Here is a 19,332-nt window from a genome sequence, read left to right as displayed (position 1 = left end):
AGTAGAGAAACTGTGGGAAAATCCAGTTTACAACCGTTAATGAGTCTGCTGTACTGCCTGTCCTCTTGTCTGCAGCAATGGGAGTGTGTCCATTATTCTTATATATTGTTTACCTTTATTTAACTAAGCAAGTCAGTTAAGAACAAATTCTTATTTACAACGACGGCCTAGGAACAGGGGCAGAACCTTGTCAGCTCGGGATTCGATCTGGCAACCTTTCGGTTACAGGCCCAACGCTCTAACCACTAGGCTACCTGCCACCCCAAATAACAGCTAGTGCCATTTGGAGGCTCACAGACACTCCCAGAGAAACAGTAGAAAAACTGGATTCATTTAAACTTCATTTTGAGTTATTGAGCTAAACCGAGCGGGTGGAGGAACTACTGAGGTCCTGAGGACAGCTGCTTAACGAATGCTAACATGTCCATGCATATTGCATAAGGAAGCAGTCATCTGCATTCACACCTGCCACCAAAGAAAAGGATGCAGGTTTACTGAGTGTGTCTAACATGGGTGATACACAGGAACACAAAGTGGTGAGGACAGGCATCTGCAATAAGGGGCTTTAGTGGTCAGCTAGGACAGGCTCCTGCAATAAGAGCCTTTAGTGGTCAGCTAGGACAGGCTCCTGCAATAAGAGCCTTTAGTGGTCAGCTAGGACAGGCTCCTGCAATAAGAGCCTTTAGTGGTCAGCTAGGACAGGCTCCTGCAATAAGAGCCTTTAGTGGTCAGCTAGGACAGGCTCCTGCAATAAGAGCCTTTAGTGGTCAGCTAGGACAGGCTCCTGCAATAAGAGCCTTTAGTGGTCAGCTAGGAAAGGCTCCTGCAATAAGAGCCTTTAGTGGTCAGCTAGGACAGGCTCCTGCAATAAGAGCCTTTAGTGGTCAGCTAGGACAGGCTCCTGCAATAAGAGCCTTTAGTGGTCAGCTAGGACAGGCTCCTGCAATAAGAGGCTTTAGTGGTCAGCTAGGACAGGCTCCTGCAATAAGAGCCTTTAGTGGTCAGCTAGGAAAGGCTCCTGCAATAAGAGGCTTTAGTGGTTGGCTAGGACAGGCATCTGCAATAAGGGGCTTTAGTGGTTGGCTAGGACAGGCATCTGAGCGCAAACTTGAATGTTGTGAAAATTCTGGCGAGTAATTACTGTGAACACTGAGACTGTACCCGCTTTAAGTTAGTTTTAACAGTGGTCAATTAGCCTACTGTGGCTATTTGATCATAATGTAGGCCTACCAGAGTGGCCTCCCATCAAAAACAATGGAGAAAATGTACCCCATAACATTTTAACATGGAAATAGCTGTTCTATCATTCAGCCTGCAGTAACAGCCAATTTGTGGTGTTCAATGTAGGCCTGAGACAAAACATGCAGGACTTGACATGAACCTGTTTATCCACTTGTCCTTCAGACAAGGAGGTGACTGAACATGTTGTTGTTTGATGCAAGAAACCCCTTGACAAAATAAAATGCTTTATTAATCTCATACCATTACTACAGAGATTCAGACAAATTATGCTACCTGCTGCCTATTGGCTATTTAGCTTATTCAAGTCTGTCTCAAAATACAACACTGCCCCTTTATGACAAAACAAAACTCTTCACCTGACTGTCTTTTAAAAGATGTCTAGAAATACACACGTTGTGCTCTTGTAGGAAGCAACCACTCCCCTATTGCTGACTACTAGTGATCTATAACTGGGCTAATAACTCACTAACTAGCAAAAGATATGAACAAAATGTACACACGTCACTACATGCAGCTCTCGCTTTGATCTCACAACAAGCTCATCTACTCACGCTGTAAAGTGAATAGCACAGATCCATATATGGCAATGGTCTATTAGTGATTATAAACTGGGTGGTTTGAGCCCTGAATGCTTATTGGCTGACAGCCGTGGTATATCAGACCGTATACCACGGGTATGACAAAACATTTATTTTTACTGCTCTAATTACGGTGGTAACCAGTTTATAATAGCAGTAAGGCACCTCGGGGGTTTGTGGTATCTGGCCAATATACCACGGCTAAGGGCTGTATCCAGGCACTCTGCCTTGCGTAAAAACACCCCTTAGCATATTGGCCATACACCATACCCCCTCAGGCCTTATTGCTTTAATTGGCCTACCGAAGCTCTGATTGGTTAAGGCGCACCGGTCTGTGTAGAGTACAGGCCTGAGTGGTGCCTGTCAACGCAATAGAATCCTACTCCGATGCGTTCTGCCTACAACAAACTCTCTTGCATAGTTAATTTAGTTTTGGTAGGTTGCATTGAAAGTAGCTAATTGCGTTGATTCGATCACAAGTCCCACAGTAAAGGGAAACTTTGATAGTGTTAACTAAAGGGGGAATCTCTAGAACGTTCAATCTCGTGCTTCTCTGCATGGGCTGATATTTATTCTGCGAGGCAATCCCAGGGGGAGCTGTGCATGAGGGAAGATTGCCTGTAGCGCCCACACACTCGTGGAATGCACACACACACAATAATAATATCGTAGCCTTCATCATCTTCAGAACTCCTCATCAAAGCCCATCAGCTCTAACCCAAACAAACAAGCGTACACAAACAAATATCACTACTCGGCGAGTGAATCATCTGCAATTCACTTTGATAGATGAAAAGGAAGAGAATTGGGTCTGTGGCTGTGTGGTGTGTGTGTCCAGTTCTGAGTCACCAACAGCCAGATGGAATGGAATTTAATCTTCTATTCAGTGTGATGAAAATTCTCTCACAACACCCAATGTTTTGGCCCATACTGAACTGTGAACTGTAATGTACTTTCTCACCTGAAGTTTAGCCTAGATCAGGGTTTCTCAACTCCGGTCTTCGAGTATCTCCAATAGCACACATTTTTGTTGTAGCCCCAGACAAACATATACAATTCAACTCATCAAGGGCTTGATGATAAGTTGATAAGTTGAATCAGATGAGCTTGTCCAGGGCTACGATAAAAATGTGTTCACTCAAGGAGTGGAGTTGAGAAACAATGACCTATCTAGATGACATATTCCTGTGTGCTAGTCAGGGAGGTAAGAGAGGAACAATGTTCAGATATGATGAAAAGCAGTTAGGCACATTACACTTCATAGAATTGTACTACTACTACTGAGTTGTTGTACTACTACTACTACAGAGTTGTACTACTACTACAGAGTTGTACTACTACTACAGAGTTGTACTACTACTACAGAGTTGTACTACTACTACTGAGTTGTTGTACTACTACTACAGAGTTGTACTACTACTACAGAGTTGTACTACTACTACAGAGTTGTACTACTACTACTGAGTTGTTGTACTACTACTACAGAGTTGTACTACTACTACAGAGTTGTACTACTACAGAGTTGTACTACTACAGAGTTGTACTACTACTACAGAGTTGTACTACTACTACAGAGTTGTACTACTACTACAGAGTTGTACTACTACTACAGAGTTGTACTACTACTACAGAGTTGTACTACTACAGCAGCATTGTACTTCTGCTACTAATACTACTACAGCAGCATTGTACTTCTGCTACTAATACTACTACAGCAGCATTGTACTTCTGCTACTAATACTACTACAGCAGCATTGTACTACTGCTACTAGAGCAGCATTGTACTACTACCAGTGGTGGAAAAAGTACCCAATTGTCATACTTGAGTAAAAGTAAAAATACCTTCATAGAAAATTACTCAAGTAAAAGGGAAAGTCACCTATTAAAATTCTACTTGAATAAAAGTATTTGGTTTGAAATATACTTAAGTATCAAATGGAAAAGTACAAGTATAAATTATTTCAAATTCCTTACATTAAGCAAACTAGACCTCAACATTTTATTTTTTTACAGATAGCCAGGGGCACTCTCTGACACTTTGACATCCTTTACAAATGAAGCATGTACAGTGGCAAGAAAAAAATTGTGAACCCTTTGGAATTATCTGGATTTCTGCAAAAAATTGGGTCATAAAATTAGATCTGGTCTTCATCTAAGACAAACAGTCTGCTTAAACTAATAACACACACACATTATTGTATTTTTCTTGTCTATATTGAATACATAATTTAAACATTCCCAGTGTAGGTTGGGAAACGTATGTGAACCACTAGGCTAATGACTTCTCCAAAAGCTAATTGGAGTCAGGGGTCAGCTAACCTGGAGTACAATCATTGAGATGCGATTGGAGATGTTGGTTAGAGCTGTCCTGCCCTTTAAAAAAAAAATCACAAAATTTGAGTTTTCTATTCACAAGAAGCATTGCCTGATTTGAACCATGCCTCGAACAAAAGAGATCTCAGAAGACCCAAGATTAAGAATTGTTGACTTGCATAAAGCTGGAAAGGGTTACAAAAGTATCTATAAAAGCCTTGATGTAGACAAATTGTCTATAAAATGGAGAAAGTTCAGCACTGTTGCTACTCTCCCTAGGAGTGGCCGTCCTGCAAAGATAACTGCAAGAGCACAGAGCAGAATTCTCAATGAGGTTAAGAAGAATCCTAGAGTGTCAGCTAAAGAATTACAGAAATCTCTGGAACATGCCAACATGGGAGGACACCACGGATGAAGCCACTGCTGTCCAAAAAAAACATTGCTGCACATCTGAAGTTCACAAAAGAGCATATGGATGTTCCACAGCGCTACTGGCAAAATATTCTGTGGACAGATGAAACTAAAGTGGAGTTGTTTGGAAGGAACACACAACAATATGTGTTGAGAAAAAAAGGCACAGCACACCAACATCAAAACCTCGTCCCAACTGTAAAGTATGGTGGAGGGAGCATCACGGTTTGGAGCTGCTTTGCTGCCTCAGGCCCTGGACAGCTTGCCATTATCGACGGGAAAAATGAATTCCTAAGTTTATCAAGACATTTTGCAGGAGAATGTCAGGCTATCTGTCCACCAATTGAAGCTCAACAGAAGTTGGGTGATGCAACAGGACAACGACCCAAAACTACATAAATAAATCAACAACAGAATGGCTTCAACAGAAGAAAATACGCCTTCTGGAGTGCCCAGTCAGAGTCCCGACCTCAACCCGATTTAAAATGCTGTGGCATGACTTGGAGAGTGGTTCACACCAGACAACCTAAGAATATTGCTTAACTGAAACAGTTTTGTACAGAGGAATGGTCCAAAATTCCTCCTGACTGTTGTGCAGGTCTGATCTGCAACTACAGAAAATGTTTGGTTGAGGTTATTGCTGCCAAAGGAGCCTCAACCAGTTATTAAATCCAAGGGTTCACATAATTTCCCCACCCTGCACTGTGAATGTTTACACGGTGTGTTCAATAAAGACATGAAACTCCCGGGTGGCGCAGTGGTCTAGGGCACTGCATCGCAGTGCTAGCTGCGCCACCAGAGTCTCTGGGTTCGCGCCCAGGCTCTGTCGCAGCCGGCCGCAACCGGGAGGTCCGTGGGGCGACGCACAATTGGCATAGCGTCGTCCGGGTTAGGGAGGGTTTGGCCGGTAGGGATATCCTTGTCTCAGTATGTAAAATGTAATAAAATGTATGCACTCTACTGTAAGTCGCTCTGGATAAGAGCGTCTGCTAAATGACTAAAATGTCATGTAAAATGTAAAACGTATAATTGTTTGTTATTAGTTTAAGCAGACTGTGTTTGTCTTTTGTTGTGACTTAGATGAAGATCAGATCAAATTTGATGACCAATTTATGCAGAAATACAGGTAATTCCAAAGAGTTCACATACTTTTTCTTGCCACTGTATTTAGTGAGTCCGTCAGATCAGAAGCAGTAGCGATGACCAGGGATGTTCTCTTGATAAGTGTGGGAATTAGACCTTTTTCCTGTTATGCTAAGCATTCAAAATGTAAGTATTTTGGGTGTCAGGGAAAATGTATGGAGTAAAAAAGTACATCATTCTCTTTAGGAATGTAGTGAAGTAAAAGTTATTTAAATATAAATAGTAAAGTACAGATACTCAAAAAAAACTACTTAAGTAAAGATACTTGAAAGTATTTCACAGGTTGAAAAGCATTAAACATTTATGGCAATTTAGCTAGCTTGCTTGCAGTTGCTAGCTAATTTGTCCTATTTAGCTAGCTTACTATTGCTAGCTAATTTGTCCTGGGATATAAACATTGAGTTGGTATTTTACCTGAAATGCACAAGGTCCTCTACTCCACCAATTAATCCACACATAAAACGGTCAACCGAATCAATTCTAGTCATCTCTCCTCCTTCCAGGCTTTTTCCCTCTTTGTACTTTATATGCTGATTGGCATCCAACTTTCATAATAAGGTGTATTACCACAACGACCGACCGACCGACCTCAGTTCATCTTTCAATCACCCACGTGGGTATAACCAATAAGGAGATGGCACGTGGGTATCTGGTTTAATAAACCAATGAGGAGATGGGAGAGGCAGGACATGCACCGCGTTCAGCGACACAAATAGAACTGACTTCTTTTTTAGCGCTTGGCAACGCAGACGCTCGTTGGCGAGCATTGTGGGTGCAATGAATGAATATCGTGTACATTTATTTTGCAACGCTCGCACACGCGATGCAAACGGTGTGGTCAGCATGTAAGAGACTGCAGGGGAACAATTGAAAACAAGGAGACCACATCTGTAATTAGTAGGCGTCAGCAGATAGATGTGTCAGCTAATAGAACCTCTGAGCTCTAGTAGACAGGAGACTAGCAACAAGCCACACAGCCCAAAGTGACAGATCCAGCTCAAAGGACCATCTTTCCCTGTGGCATCAAGAGGAAGTGAATAGGGCTTGGCAGAAAGAGGGAGGTTCCCAAGCTGTTCTTTCTTTATTTCCCATTGTCTGGCACTTACAGGAGCCGCCTGTCAATGTGCTGACACAAAATGGAGGGCAAGCGGCAAAACCAACCAATGAATCTCTGAGATTCAGATAGAACTCTTGAGGGGGATCTCCCTGGCCAGTGGATTGGGTTCAGACTTGAGAGGGGCAGGGGGCGAGCGGATTAAACGAAAAACACCATCATGCCAGCTGTATTTCTGTATTTTGAAAGTTCCATATCTTGAAAACTTGATTGCTGACAGGCAAAACATTTTTGGGATTATGTCAACAATGGACTAAATAGTTTTTGGGTGACGTTTTCCTTTAAATGCATCAGAGACTGTGGGAAATAGAGGGGCTTCCAGTGGCCCTGAGAGCAGCACACTGAACTCACAACCTCATAAATCTGACATGCAGCCAAGCAGAGACAGGGTGTGTGCACATGTGTGTTTTTTTGTGTAACCCTTACAGGTGAAAGGCCTGGTCCAAAAACTATTCACAGCAGTTTGCCCTCCGGGACAGGAGATAAAGACATGAAACGAAAATGAAGCGGAACACAGACGAGAGGGAGAAACAGGCGACGTGAGACAGCTTAAAAAGACACAGGTTAACACACAACACACAAACAAGGCACCCCAATGACTTCTTGCTCCAGGCCTAAAACAGTTTGTGTAAGCAAACTGTGGAAATGGTATTCAAAGAATGAATTGCATGGTTGTGTAAGAGGATATGGGTAGCATGTGTGACCACTGGGTTTAATCTTCGCTATAGTGTTGTGTGTTGGTAGGGGGCACTTTTGTTTCCATATGGTTTACTGTGCATTGACCCACCTGTGTTGCCATCTTGCCGTAGTCAATCCAGCGCAGGGTGGCAAAGTTGGTGGACTCGGCGCAGTTGAAGCCGTGGTTGAAACCGGCGTGGTAGCCATAAGGAAAGGTGACCATAAACTCGCCTTCTTCCTGAGTGATCTGGAGATAGCAAGAGTTCAAAGGTTAAATGTTCCTCTGTGATGTTGTGACAGAGTATCAAATCAACAGGATACAGTCATATAATCTACATGTTACTTACTGATCAATATATAAATATTCTGTTTCGGGTTTGGATGACTGACCCTGAATACAGTAAACAGCTGCATAAAAAGTGAAGTCAAACATTAAAATGTACATTAACTGACTGAGCATTAATGGTCAACAGAACCAGTGCAGTACAAGCAGTATGCAAAGCTCATCAAATGTTGTATCTATATTGCATAAGCAAACATTTTGTTATTAAACCGGCTTTTGATGGGCAGAGATGAGCAAAACTATGCCAAAATGATGAAGTAATTTACATTTAAGGCAATGAAACTCTGCCTCGGATGGAAGGATTTGGCAAAAACAGGGTCTTCGCAACCCCTGAAACCCAGCCATGGGAACAAAAACAGATGCTAGCTCTTAATATCCACAATCATTAAGCACTGATGGGAAGGGTGATTTGCTTCTTTTTTTTTTTTTTTTTTTAAACTCACCCTTCCTTCCTCCATCCATCTTTCCCTCACTTGAGCTGCCTGGTGGCTACTTCTCCTAGAGAACCAGTCCCGGCGATACATGCGTAATTAGACAAGCCAGCAAGCATGGCACAAGAAATCAGCCAGTCCGTGCAAATTAAGATTCATTTGATTGCGTTTCGTTCCAAGGCAGAACTAGGGCCATCATTTACTGAGAGCTCGGGAGGGTGAAGACAGTTCACCGGAATTGTCTGCATCTCTTGGATATTAAGCCTGACAAATTATTTGGCGGTTTTTATTTTGACACTCCTAGTTTTCTGTGGCTGCCCGAACATTAAAATGTCTACGTCTATTACGTGAGGTTCATTGGCAATCCCTGACAGAATTAGTAAGTCGCTAGATTTCTACAGCTGAACTTCAAATACGCTGTACGTTTTGGGCCCTTGATCTGAAGACCCTCTTCATCAAGTCACCTCACCCCTGGGTCGGCAGGTAGTGGGTCGGTGGGTCGGCAGGTAGCCTAGTGGTTAGAGCGTTGGGCCAGTAACGGAAAGGTTGCTAGATCAATGTAACTAAGACTCAATCCCAATCATTATTTACTGTGAAGTGAAGCTATGGTCTTTAAGTAAAGACGCCATCAATCTCATTATCAATCTTTCAATGCTGTGTGTCGTCTGCTCGCGCGCGCTGCGTGTTCACGTCATCATCCCCCCCTCCATTCACTCCTCCCCTGTCATCAGTCCCAGAGGTTGGTTGGAGAGCAGCCACACTCACAACAACTTCAGCATGTCTACTGACCCAGACTCCATCATCTAAAAGAGCCATTAGCCTCCACTTCAGTCAGCGAAGGCAGGCTGTCATTCACCCCGTTCATTTCTATCAGCGGTCGGTGCTAGAGTCAGCTAGAGTCACAAGGGTGTGTCCCCTATGAGCCCTGGTCAAAAGTAGTGCACTTTTATAGGGAATAGTGTTCCATTTAGGAAGCAACCATATGCAGCACAGGGCTATCGTCTCCTTTCACCGGTTGAAGGATTTCAATTGTGCTTCAGCAAAGGGTTCCATTCAGAAGGGTTATTACTAAAACTGCCGTTGGTGGTCAAGTGGCTCCTTTCTGAGAGCTGTTAACAGGCTGCCAGTGGTAATGTGATGACAAATGAGTTGAATTGCATTACCGGAAATATCCGTCAAACATAGATGGTTAAAATGAGAAGTGTTAGAGGTCTGTTATTGGTTAAATGTGCATGTATGACATTAATCAAATGGATGAGGTTACTTCCTTTATTTCTATATATATATATATATATATATATATAATCCCTCACAGAACAGTGTTGCTATAAAAACTTCAGAGCCCTAAGGCTGTATGTGCCAAGGCGTCTCAGAGTAGGGTGCTGCAGTGTTCAATTTGGCATCCATTTTAGTCTTTGACTAAAATATCTTTTAGTCTTAGTCACATTTCAGTCATTTCATCCATAGTTTTAGCTATTATCAGTCGACTAAAACTCTGGACAATTCTTGTCTATTTTTAGTCGCAGTCATTTTAGTCAAATATTAGTCAGTTCATTTCCATGTGCACATTAAGATAGACCTATTTGAACCAGACTATCCACTCATACAGTATAGTTGACACATTGCTATTGTGGCAGATTGTAACCAATGGCAGCCATGATTTACAATATAGGCTACATATTAAACAATTTAGACATGAAGCGATTTTCTCCCCATCACAACCTTAGGATGGGGGGGATAGGGATGTGATATAAAATAGGGATATTTTTTCCATGGCAAAAATTAAAAGATCGGAAAGATCAGAAAGCACAACTGAAAGACGTTAATTCCGCCAATTAAATATTCTGCAAAGGCATGCTTATGATTGGAAAAAATATTTGAGAAGAAGCTTCGTGTTAAATTTGATGTTCATTAATATCACATGGAATTCTCATCACATTTGTCGAAAATGAAAACTCATTTGTTATTCATCGTTTTTTTCCTTCCGGACATCTCGTCTCATTATTGTCATTCATTTGTGTCAGGAAAAATGGGTTGTTGACTAATATTTTTCATCAGTTATTGTCGACGAAATGAACACTGGGGTGCTGATCGCCACCTGATCCTAGATCAGCACCTCTATTCTGAGTAGGGATGTAACAAATTGACTATTGTTCTTAACGTTTAAACTGCCATTTCTTGATTCTTCTTTAAAACTATAAAACAAATTCATTTAATTCCCATTCAACTTCTCAAAGTATTGCCATGCAGGACTTCGCTGCTGTCGCCTGCCTTTCCCTGACATTTTTCCAACTGTTAAAGATTATGACCTGGTGGGTAGAGTCGACTACCAAATAATTGATTGGTCGACTCCTTGCACGTGGACAGACAGGACAGCCACCAGACAGACAGTCAGAACCGTGCACTGAGCCTATTTATCAGTATAGACAGGTCAGCCACCAGGCAGTCAGAACCGTGCACTAGGCCTATCTATCAGTATAGACAGGTCAGCCACCAGGCAGACAGTCAGAACCGTGCACTAGGCCTATCTATCAGTATAGACAGGTCAGCCACCAGGCAGACAGTCAGAACCGTGCACTAGGTCCATCTATCAGTATAGACAGGTCAGCCACCAGGCAGACAGAACCGGGCACTAGGTCCATCTATCAGTATAGACAGGTCAGCCACCAGGCAGACAGTCAGAACCGTGCACTAGGTCCATCTATCAGTATAGACAGGTCAGCCACCAGGCAGACAGAACCGGGCACTAGGTCCATCTATCAGTATAGACAGGTCAGCCACCAGGCAGACAGAACCGGGCACTAGGTCCATCTATCAGTATAGACAGGTCAGCCACCAGACAGACAGTCAGAACCGTGCACTAGGTCTATCTATCAGTATAGACAGGTCAGCCACCAGACAGACAGTCAGAACCGTGCACTAGGTCTATCTATCAGTATAGACAGGTCAGCCACCAGACAGTCAGAACCGTGCACTAGGTCTATCTATCAGTATAGACAGGTCAGCCACCAGGCAGACAGTCAGAACCGTGCACTAGGTCTGTTTATCAGTATAGACAGGTCAGCCACCAGGCAGACAGTCAGAACCGTGCACTGGGTCTATCTATCAGTATAGACAGGTCAGCCACCAGACAGTCAGAACCGTGCACTGGGTCTATCTATCAGTATAGACAGGTCAGCCACCAGACAGTCAGAACCGTGCACTGGGTCTATCTATCAGTATAGACAGGTCAGACACCAGACAGACAGTCAGAACCGTGCACTAGGTCTATCTATCAGTATAGACAGGTCAGCCACCAGACAGACAGTCAGAACCGTGCACTAGGTCTATCTATCAGTATAGACAGGTCAGCCACCAGACAGTCAGAACCGTGCACTAGGTCTATCTATCAGTATAGACAGGTCAGCCACCAGGCAGACAGTCAGAACCGTGCACTAGGTCTGTTTATCAGTATAGACAGGTCAGCCACCAGGCAGACAGTCAGAACCGTGCACTAGGTCTGTTTATCAGTATAGACAGGTCAGCCACCAGGCAGACAGTCAGAACCGTGCACTAGGTCTGTTTATCAGTATAGACAGGTCAGCCACCAGGCAGACAGAACCGGGCACTAGGTCTATCTATCAGTATAGACAGGTCAGCCACCAGACAGACAGTCAGAACCGTGCACTAGGTCTATCTATCAGTATAGACAGGTCAGCCACCAGACAGACAGAACCGTGAACTAGGTCTATTTATCAGTATAGACAGGTCAGACACCAGACAGACAGTCAGAACCGTGCACTAGGTCTATCTATCAGTATAGACAGGTCAGCCACCAGACAGACAGAACCGTGAACTAGGTCTATTTATCGACAATCGAAAGCTGCATCTCGCAATGGAATGCTGCATCTCGCAATTTTTTGGCTTGTAATGTCTCGCAACTTCAGTAAAGCTGAGCACATCATCAAAAAATAGGCTTGGATATTGAGATGAGCAAGATGAAACACTGCATGAGTTTGCGTCATGCTGTTCACAGTGTGGTAGCCAGGGCACCCAAAGAACTGACAAGTTGAGCTTCACGCTTGAATGCTCTTTGTTGTTGTCCAACTTAACCCACTATGAGGTTTCCTTTCTGCATCTACCCCAAAAATAAATATAAAACATTCTTAACATTAAGAATCCCAATTTCATTTAAAAGTTTTAACGTTCACACCCGTAATACTGAGATGCTTTATAAAAACGGACACAGGCTTTCTCCAGACCTCAGCCCCCCCCAGACCTCAGTCCCCCCCAGACCTCAGTCCCCCCCAGACCTCAGTCCCCCCCAGACCTCAGTCCCCCCCAGACCTCAGTCACCACCCCGGGTCTTCCTGCCACTGCTCGTTCTACTACCTACCCTGTCGAAGGGGATGCTGTACTTCTTCAGTATGGACGGGGAGATGAGAGTCATCTTGTGGCGGAGGAAGGCGTCACAGCCCTGGGAACTGCCTGGGAAGAAACCTGCAGGTGGGGGAACACACAAAAACACCACATTGCTAAATTGCCTCCCGTTGCCTGAATCCACTTGTTGTGGCATCCATACTAGTGAAACGTGTTCTGCATGTGAAATGTGGCATGTTTCCCAAGGGAAATTGTAACATTTAAAACCTCAAACAATACACTATAACTTTGTCATCGGTTTCCTGCTTAAAACGACTACATAACCCCACTCCCGGGGAGTAAGTAAGCCACAGGAGGGAGGTTTGGCTTCTTACAGACAGAGACATTGCAGTACAGGCTTACGCTCTCCATCCAAATGGGAGATATAACAGGTGGTTATCAGTAAAGAGCTCTCCCCTCTGTCAGACGGAAAATGTGGGGGTCACAGCGCTCTGAACAACATGCAGTGCACGCCCAGAAAGCCTTTAATTATCATAATTTCCTTGGTCCCACAATCCTTCCCTTCGTGCCGGACCCCGGGTCACCGCCAACGGGTCACCGGGCCAGGCTGCACGGCAAGCCAAACTGAAGAGTGAGAAACTTTTGTTGACACATAGGAACATACCTCCGCCGACCAGTGTCAAATGGCGCATGGTGATATCATATAAAGTACTTGAGAGCTTGTGCCAGCAGTGTCATGACACCATTTTCTTTTTTCAAACTTGTGAAAGCATGCGAGTGGGCGGTTATTTTCTGCACCACACCATTTCATCTTTCTTTGTCTTAAAAAAAAAAATGTATAGACTTCTACGGCCCATTTGTCGCCTTTTCTACACAGACTTCTCAGGGCGAGAGGTGGCTGTCGCCTAAACAAAAACTAATCTCAATCATGTGCAAAACCTTCACCTCTTTCTTTATCGCCCCTCTTCAGAGGAATACAATTAATTTCACAGCCAGAGTCTCAAAGACCAGAGCCTCCTCTTCAAAAACAAACCAGCATCTCTCGTATATCATTAGTGTCTGAGGCCTTCAACTTACTAGAAAAGAGGGAAAGAGATCTGTTTCTCTGTCTCTCGCTCTCTCACACACCTCTGACGAGCCGTCTGTGCCTCAAAGAATGGGAGACCGTTTGCCCAGTTAAACTTTAATGTAACTGACAGTATAATCGAGGCCCATTTCAAACTTCATTTTCATTGCATTGTTTCAGAGCCTGTTGGTCTCAGATGCTCTTTCTCTGGCGGCTGCTGCGTGAGCTGATAAAGGTGAATAATGTGCTGGCGGAGCCCGTGTATTAATCCCCATTCAAATGCAGCTGGCAGTGTGAAACTCTCCCCGGGGCAATATTAACTAAGCTTCATTTTGCTCTTTGAGTTTGAGATGAAGTTCTCTCTCCTAAATGATTTTTCTAAGAGATTTCAAATGGGAATTTCTCCATTCTGATTGTTTTATACTGTTCAATCAAACTTCAACCAAAAATATCAATTTCTGCATTCCCTGCACTCATTTGAGATAATTTCCACACTGCCACTTAGAGCTGCACGATATGGGCAAAAAAAAACTAAGCTTTAAACTTGGGTGAATTGTTGGAATCATGGATGTAGAATGATTATTAATAGTATATGATAGTGGGCACTTTGAACACAGTGTTGTTTGACATGAGAACGAAAGAAAAAGCCAGGCAGGAGCTATTGTGACAGGTTTGGAACCAAAGGGTTGGTCAGTGTTTTCTAGGGGACCCTATAACCTTTGGCTACATTGAATGTTCTCTTAGCTATTACATGCAGCTAACATATTCATGCTTCACCTATTCCTCTTTGATTTATAAGACACTGTTGCACAAACACGCTGATTTAGGTCTACACCATCACTGGTATCAGGCTGCATTAGCTAGCTATGTTTGTGCTAACTCAGAGACAACATAGCTATTAGCATTAGCTAATTAGCAGCTAAAACTATTTATTTTAGCCACAACTTGCTTAGAAAAGACAAACTAGCTGTTTGAAGACAGTAAGATACAAACTAATAGCATAATTATAGAACGGTTGTGGATTTATATTAAGAAGCAAAGTGGAAATCAGCATGTGCTGCATTGACTATGCAGACTGAACGCAAGTTGTCTCATGATCGAGCAACAAAAACTGTGCTCCTTGAGTGACAGGGGGCAGGCCTCGGTCTGTGTGAAAAGCGGCATGGAAATAGAGAAACTAAATAAACGGACTCTACACACGGCAGAGTCGCGTATCACAATTAGCAAACCAAACACTAAAATACCATTATAGAATGTAAAGTAAAAACTTAAACCGTTCTGTGACGGTATATTAGTAAAACATGGTCAGCCTAAGTGTGCATGAGGATCTGGAGTAGTCTTACCTTGAGCCAGCCTCTCCAGCCTTCTCCCGTGCTCAGGTGGGATGGCATACCTGAATGGAGGGAACGAGAAAGAGAAAATGAAGTGGACTAAAGAAGAGAAGGAGAAATTACAGTTTAAGGATCTAAATGCTTAGTACTCTGGTCAAAGTCCTCTTTACACACACACACTTAACTGGGCTAATATCCCAAACATGAAAGGTAATTCATCAGACCATCTTTGAGAAATCAAATGACGAGGACTTTGTAGTTGTCTTTGTAGTGCTCTTTCCCCATTTCAAATGAAATCATCAGAAAACAAGGCAAAGAGAGAAGAGCTAAATCTCTCTCTCTGTCCACATTAGAGAGCCAGAGCTTTTATTGCATTTGTTATTACAACAATTATTTACTCCAGTTTAGAGAACGCTTAACCCCTCAGAGACCTCTGTATGACGCACCATGTACAAAATCTGCACCTCAACCTCCCTCTGGCCAAAAGCTTGTCTAAGTGATCAGAATAGAAAGGCAGATTATGGAGTCTATGGTGACTGAGTGCAGCTGTGTTAGACTGCCACCAGGTGGGCGTAGAGGGGAGTGCATGATCATTAGTTGTAGGTAAAGAAGAAGGCCAACTTGCAGGTTTGTCTCAATATTACAGTGTGTGTGTGTGTGTGTGTGTGTGTGTGTGTGATTGCAGTACCAAACATTTTAGAACAGCTACTCATTCCAGGGTTTTTCTTTATTTTTACTATTTTCTACATTGTAGAATAATAGAAGATTTCAAAACGATAAACACATATGGAGTCATGTAGTACTACATGATTCCATGTGTTATTTCATAGTTTTGATGTCCTCATTATTATTCTACAATGTAGAAAATAGTAAAAATAAAGAAAAACCCTGGAATGAGTAGATGTTCTAAAACTTTTGACTGGTACTGTTTGTAAATAAGGTATTTCTGTTTTGAATTTTTTTCTAAAAACCTTTTTTGCTTTGTCATTATGGGGTATTGTGTGTAGATTGAGTATTTTTTATTTAATACGTTTTAGAATATTGCTGTATCGGAACAAAATGTGGAAAAAGGGAAGCGGTGTGAATACTTTCCGAATGCACTGTAGATCAATGTTTTTTCTGTGATCGAATTAACATTATATCCGCCCATTCTCAATGCAACAAACCAAAACAAATCTAACTTTGCCAGATTGAGCCTGTGATTTTTATGAAGGCAGAGCCAGAGCGCAACGCAGTAGAATAATATTGGTGGCGGTAGCCCACAAGCAGTCTTTCAATCAGCCACGAGTGAATACGCTTTTCAAAATCAGGGGACAGAGCCGCACGTGTGCATATTTGTTGATATTATTTGCTAGTTAGCGAGTTACCAGCCCAGTTATAGATAAGTATAGGTCAGCAAATGGGGTGTTACTGCTTCCTACAAGAGCGCAAAACATGTAGGCTACATTTCAAGCTGTCTTTGAAAAGCTAGTCCTGTAAAAAATCTTATGTCTTAAAGGGGCAGTGTTGTATTTTGAGACGGGCTTGATAAGCAAATATGCAGAGGGATAGTCTAATTATCTGTAATGTTCATGGTTTTGGTTCAATTTGTAACAAAGAGGGCATTTTCATAGACTGACTTGAAAGCCAGATTAGTGACTATTGCAACAACAACAAATCCAGGTTCAACTATTTTGATGAAAATAATTAGTTGGTCTTATAGTTGTGAAAGACTTGCATTTACACCAAGTATGAATTTTATAAGCCATGAATTCATTTGATTATTCGTGACTGTTTGAAATGTGGTGTGTTGACCTTTAATTGTGCAACAAAGCTTAGAGTAAATTGTAAAAAATATATAAATAATCAAGATAAGATTGTTTTATTCACTGCTTTAGCACACTGCCCACCCGGATGTCCTAGCCGTGTCTTAATCCTGGCTTAGGAAGGCCACCAAAAACCCTGAAATTTCCATCCCTAACTATAACCACCACCAAGATAGAACTGCCAAAGGGGGCGGAGTTGCAATCGACTGCAGAGATAGCCTGCAGAGTTCTGTCTTACTATCCAGGTCTGTACCCAAACAATTCGAGCTTCTACTTCTAAAAATTCCCCTTTCCAGAAACAAGTCTCTCACTGTTGCCGCTTGCTATAGACCACCTTCTGCCCTGGACACCATATGTGAATTGATTGACTCCCATCTATCTTCAGAGCTCGTGCTGCTCGGTGACCTAAACTGGGACATGCTTAACTTCTCTAAGATAGGGGGCAGCATTTTCACGTTTGGATGAAAAGCATACCCAAATTCAACTGCTAGCTACTCATCCCCAGAAGATAATATATGCATATTATTAGTAGATTTGGATAGAAAACACTGACGTTTCTAAAACTGTTTGAATCATGTCTGTGAGTATAACAGAACTTATTTAGCAGGCGAAACCCAGAGGACAAACCATTCAGATTTTTTTTTTTTGAGGTCACTCTCTTTTCAATGAGTTTTAATTGGGAATCCAGAATTCTAAGGAACCTTCTTGCAGTTCCTACCACTTCCACTGGATGTCAACAGTCTTTAGAAATTGGTTGGGGTTTTTTCCTTTGTGTAATGAAGAAGTAGCCCTGTTCAGAACGAGGGTCGAGTGAAGTGTACTGTTTGTTAGAGGCGCGTGACCAGAAAGCTAGCTACAGTTTGTTTTAATCCTGTATTGAACACAGATCGTCCTGTCTTCAATTTTGATCGATTATTTACGTAAAAAAATACCTATAATTTTATTACAAAGGTAGTTTGAAATGTTTTGGCAAAGTTTACAGGTAACCTTCGAGATATTTTGTAGTCACGTTGAGCAAGTAGGAACCTGTGTTTTTCTGGATCAAATGCGCCAAATAAATGGACATTTTGGACATATATAGACGGAATTAAATCGAACAAAAGGACCATTTGTGAAGTTTATGGGACATATTGGAGTGCCAACAACAGAAGCTCGTCAAAGGTAAGGCATGAATTATATGTTTATTTCTGCATTTTGTGTCGCGCCTGCAGGGTTGAAATATACTTCTCTCTCTTTGTTTACTATGGTGCCATCTTCAGATAATAGCATCGTTTGCTTTCGCCGAAAATCCTATTTGAATTCTGACACGTTGGCTGGATTCACAACCAGTGTAGCTTTAATTTGGTATCTTTCATGTGTGATTTAATGAAAGTTAGATTTTTATAGTAATTTATTTGAATTTGGCGCTCTGCATTTTCTCTGGCTTTTGGCCAAGTGAGACAGTAGCGTCCTGCCTAAACTCAGATTTTTGGATATAAATATGAACTTTACCGAACAAAAACATACATGTATTGTGTAACATGAAGTCCTATGAGCATCATCTGATGAAGATCATCAAAGGTTAGTGATTCATTTTATCTCTATTTTTTTTTTTTTTACTCCTCTCTTTGGCTGGAAAAATGGCTGTTTTACTGTGGCTATGTACTGACTTAACATAATCGCAAGGTGTGCTTTCGCCGTAAATCCTTTTTGAAATCAGACACTGTGGCTGGATTAACGAGAAGTCTATGTTTAAAATGGTGTATAATACTTGTATGTTTAAGGAATTTTAATTATGAGATTTCTGTTTTGAATTTGGCGCCCTGCAATTTCACTGGCTGTTGGTTAGGTGGGACGCTACCGTCCCACATATCCCAGAGAAGTTAACACCCCGGCCATCCTACAATCTAAGCTTGATGCCCTAAAATCTCAAACAAATTATCAATGAACCTACCAGGTACAACCCCAAATCTGTAAACACGGGCACCCTCATAGATATCATCCTAACCAACCTGCCCTCCAAATAGACCTCTGCTGTTTTCAACCAAGATCTCGGCGATCACAGCCTCATTGCCTGCATCCGTAATGGGTCTGCGGTCAAACGACCACCCCTCATCACTGTCAAAAGCTCCCTGAAACACTTCAGCAAGCAGGCCTTTCTAATCAACCTGGACGGGGTATTGCATTAGTCGAATAGCCCCCGTGATATGCAACTTTTCAGGGAAGTTAGGAACCAATATACACAGGCAGTTAGGAAAGCTAAGGCTAGCTTTTTCAAACATAAATTTGCATCCTGTAGCACAAACTCAAAAAAGTTCTGGGACACTGCAAAGTCCATGGACAATAAGAGCACCTCCTCCCAGCTGCCCACTGCACTGAGGCTAGGAAACACTGTCAACACCGATAAATCCACTATAATTGAGAATTTCAATAAGCATTTTTCTACGGCTGGCCATGCTTTCCACCTGGCTACCCCTACCCCGGTCAACTGCCCGGCAACCCTCACAGCAACTCGCCCAAGCCTCCCTCATTTCTCCTT

The 19,332-nt window shown here is 42.5% G+C and overlaps 1 protein-coding gene across 3 annotated transcripts in view; it reads right to left on the bottom strand.

The window, feature by feature from the left end:
* The window catches only part of LOC129867431 (lysine-specific demethylase 4B-like), an 84,575-nt gene that overhangs the window by 40,242 nt on the left and 25,001 nt on the right, over window positions 1–19,332 (bottom strand). For all 3 annotated transcript variants that reach the window (XM_055940824.1, XM_055940825.1, XM_055940826.1), the window contains 3 exons: window positions 15,022–15,071; window positions 12,629–12,732; window positions 7,589–7,726 (listed from right to left, as the gene is read on the bottom strand). In XM_055940824.1, coding sequence (XP_055796799.1) covers window positions 7,589–7,726; window positions 12,629–12,732; window positions 15,022–15,071 — 292 coding nt within the window. The remainder of the gene's footprint in view (window positions 1–7,588; window positions 7,727–12,628; window positions 12,733–15,021; window positions 15,072–19,332) is intronic.

The sequence above is a fragment of the Salvelinus fontinalis genome, chromosome 12 (assembly GCF_029448725.1).
Source record: "Salvelinus fontinalis isolate EN_2023a chromosome 12, ASM2944872v1, whole genome shotgun sequence".
NCBI lineage: Eukaryota > Metazoa > Chordata > Actinopteri > Salmoniformes > Salmonidae > Salvelinus > Salvelinus fontinalis.
The sequence above is the reverse complement of the archived record's forward strand: the minus strand, read 5'-3'. Positions and strand labels throughout refer to the sequence as shown.